The sequence below is a fragment of the Physeter macrocephalus genome, chromosome 6 (genome assembly GCF_002837175.3).
Source record: "Physeter macrocephalus isolate SW-GA chromosome 6, ASM283717v5, whole genome shotgun sequence".
Taxonomy (NCBI): domain Eukaryota; kingdom Metazoa; phylum Chordata; class Mammalia; order Artiodactyla; family Physeteridae; genus Physeter; species Physeter macrocephalus.
Genome location: NC_041219.1, coordinates 60107954 through 60108804, shown reverse-complemented (window position 1 = coordinate 60108804; position 851 = coordinate 60107954). Strand labels below are relative to the sequence as shown.

At 42.5% G+C, this 851-nt stretch overlaps 1 protein-coding gene across 1 annotated transcript in view; it reads right to left on the bottom strand.

Annotated features, from left to right (window-relative positions):
• The window catches only part of GABARAPL1 (GABA type A receptor associated protein like 1), a 60681-nt gene continuing 59830 nt past the window's right edge, over positions 1 to 851 (bottom strand). Inside the window, exon 5 of the mRNA XM_028491009.2 lies at positions 1 to 193. Coding sequence (XP_028346810.1) covers positions 175 to 193 — 19 coding nt within the window. The 3' untranslated portion in view covers positions 1 to 174. The remainder of the gene's footprint in view (positions 194 to 851) is intronic.

Below are 851 nucleotides of genomic sequence, written 5' to 3'. Positions count from 1 at the left end.
ACGAAGCTGTCCTCAGGGTGTGGGTCAGTGCTGGGGCCTCGGGTCAAGGCTTGACTAAGGAGCTAACGCTTCCAAGCTCACTCACCTGGGTGTTGGCTGGTCTCAGGTCCTCACTGGCTATTGACTGGAGGCTGATTTCCTTGCCATGTGGGCGTTTTCATAGGGCTCTTCACATCACAGCAGTCTGTTTCCCCTGCGAGGGGGGGAGGGGGAGAGAGAGAGAGAGAGAGAGAGAGAGAGGGAGGGAGGGAGGGAGAGAGAGAGAGAGAGAGAGAGAGGATCGCACTCCTGGGAACAGGATTCCACAATGGTATGAATACCAGGGGGTGGGGAATGATGATTGGGTGTCATTTTAGGGGCTGCTTACTCAATGAGATATTATGTATTTTATAAAACAAGGATGATTCAAATATACAAATATTAGTAAATATTATTTTCCATTTGCAAAAGCCTTTGGTCAGGTTTGTAATCATCAGTTTGCTTTTGTGTATCCTCATTAAACTATAAACGCGTTGAGGTCACGCACTGTGACTCATACCTGTCCTCGGCACGCGATAGACTAGTCAAAGTGTGGAAAGTTCTACAGAAATCCAGGTTGAATAAGATGAATTAATAAGTATCATTTGAAACAGTTTGTAAGCCTTATTTGATATGGTTGCTGAGGATGATTAGAAATCCAAATAGCAAGAGTGCTTTTTGAAAACTTATCTATAATAGTTGCCGCCTCTTTTTTTTTTTTCTGAAAGCTTATAGCCTATTTATTTATTTATTTAACATCTTTATTGGAGTATAGTTGCTTTACAATGGTGTGTTAGTTTCTGCTGTATAACACAGTGAATCTGCTATACGTG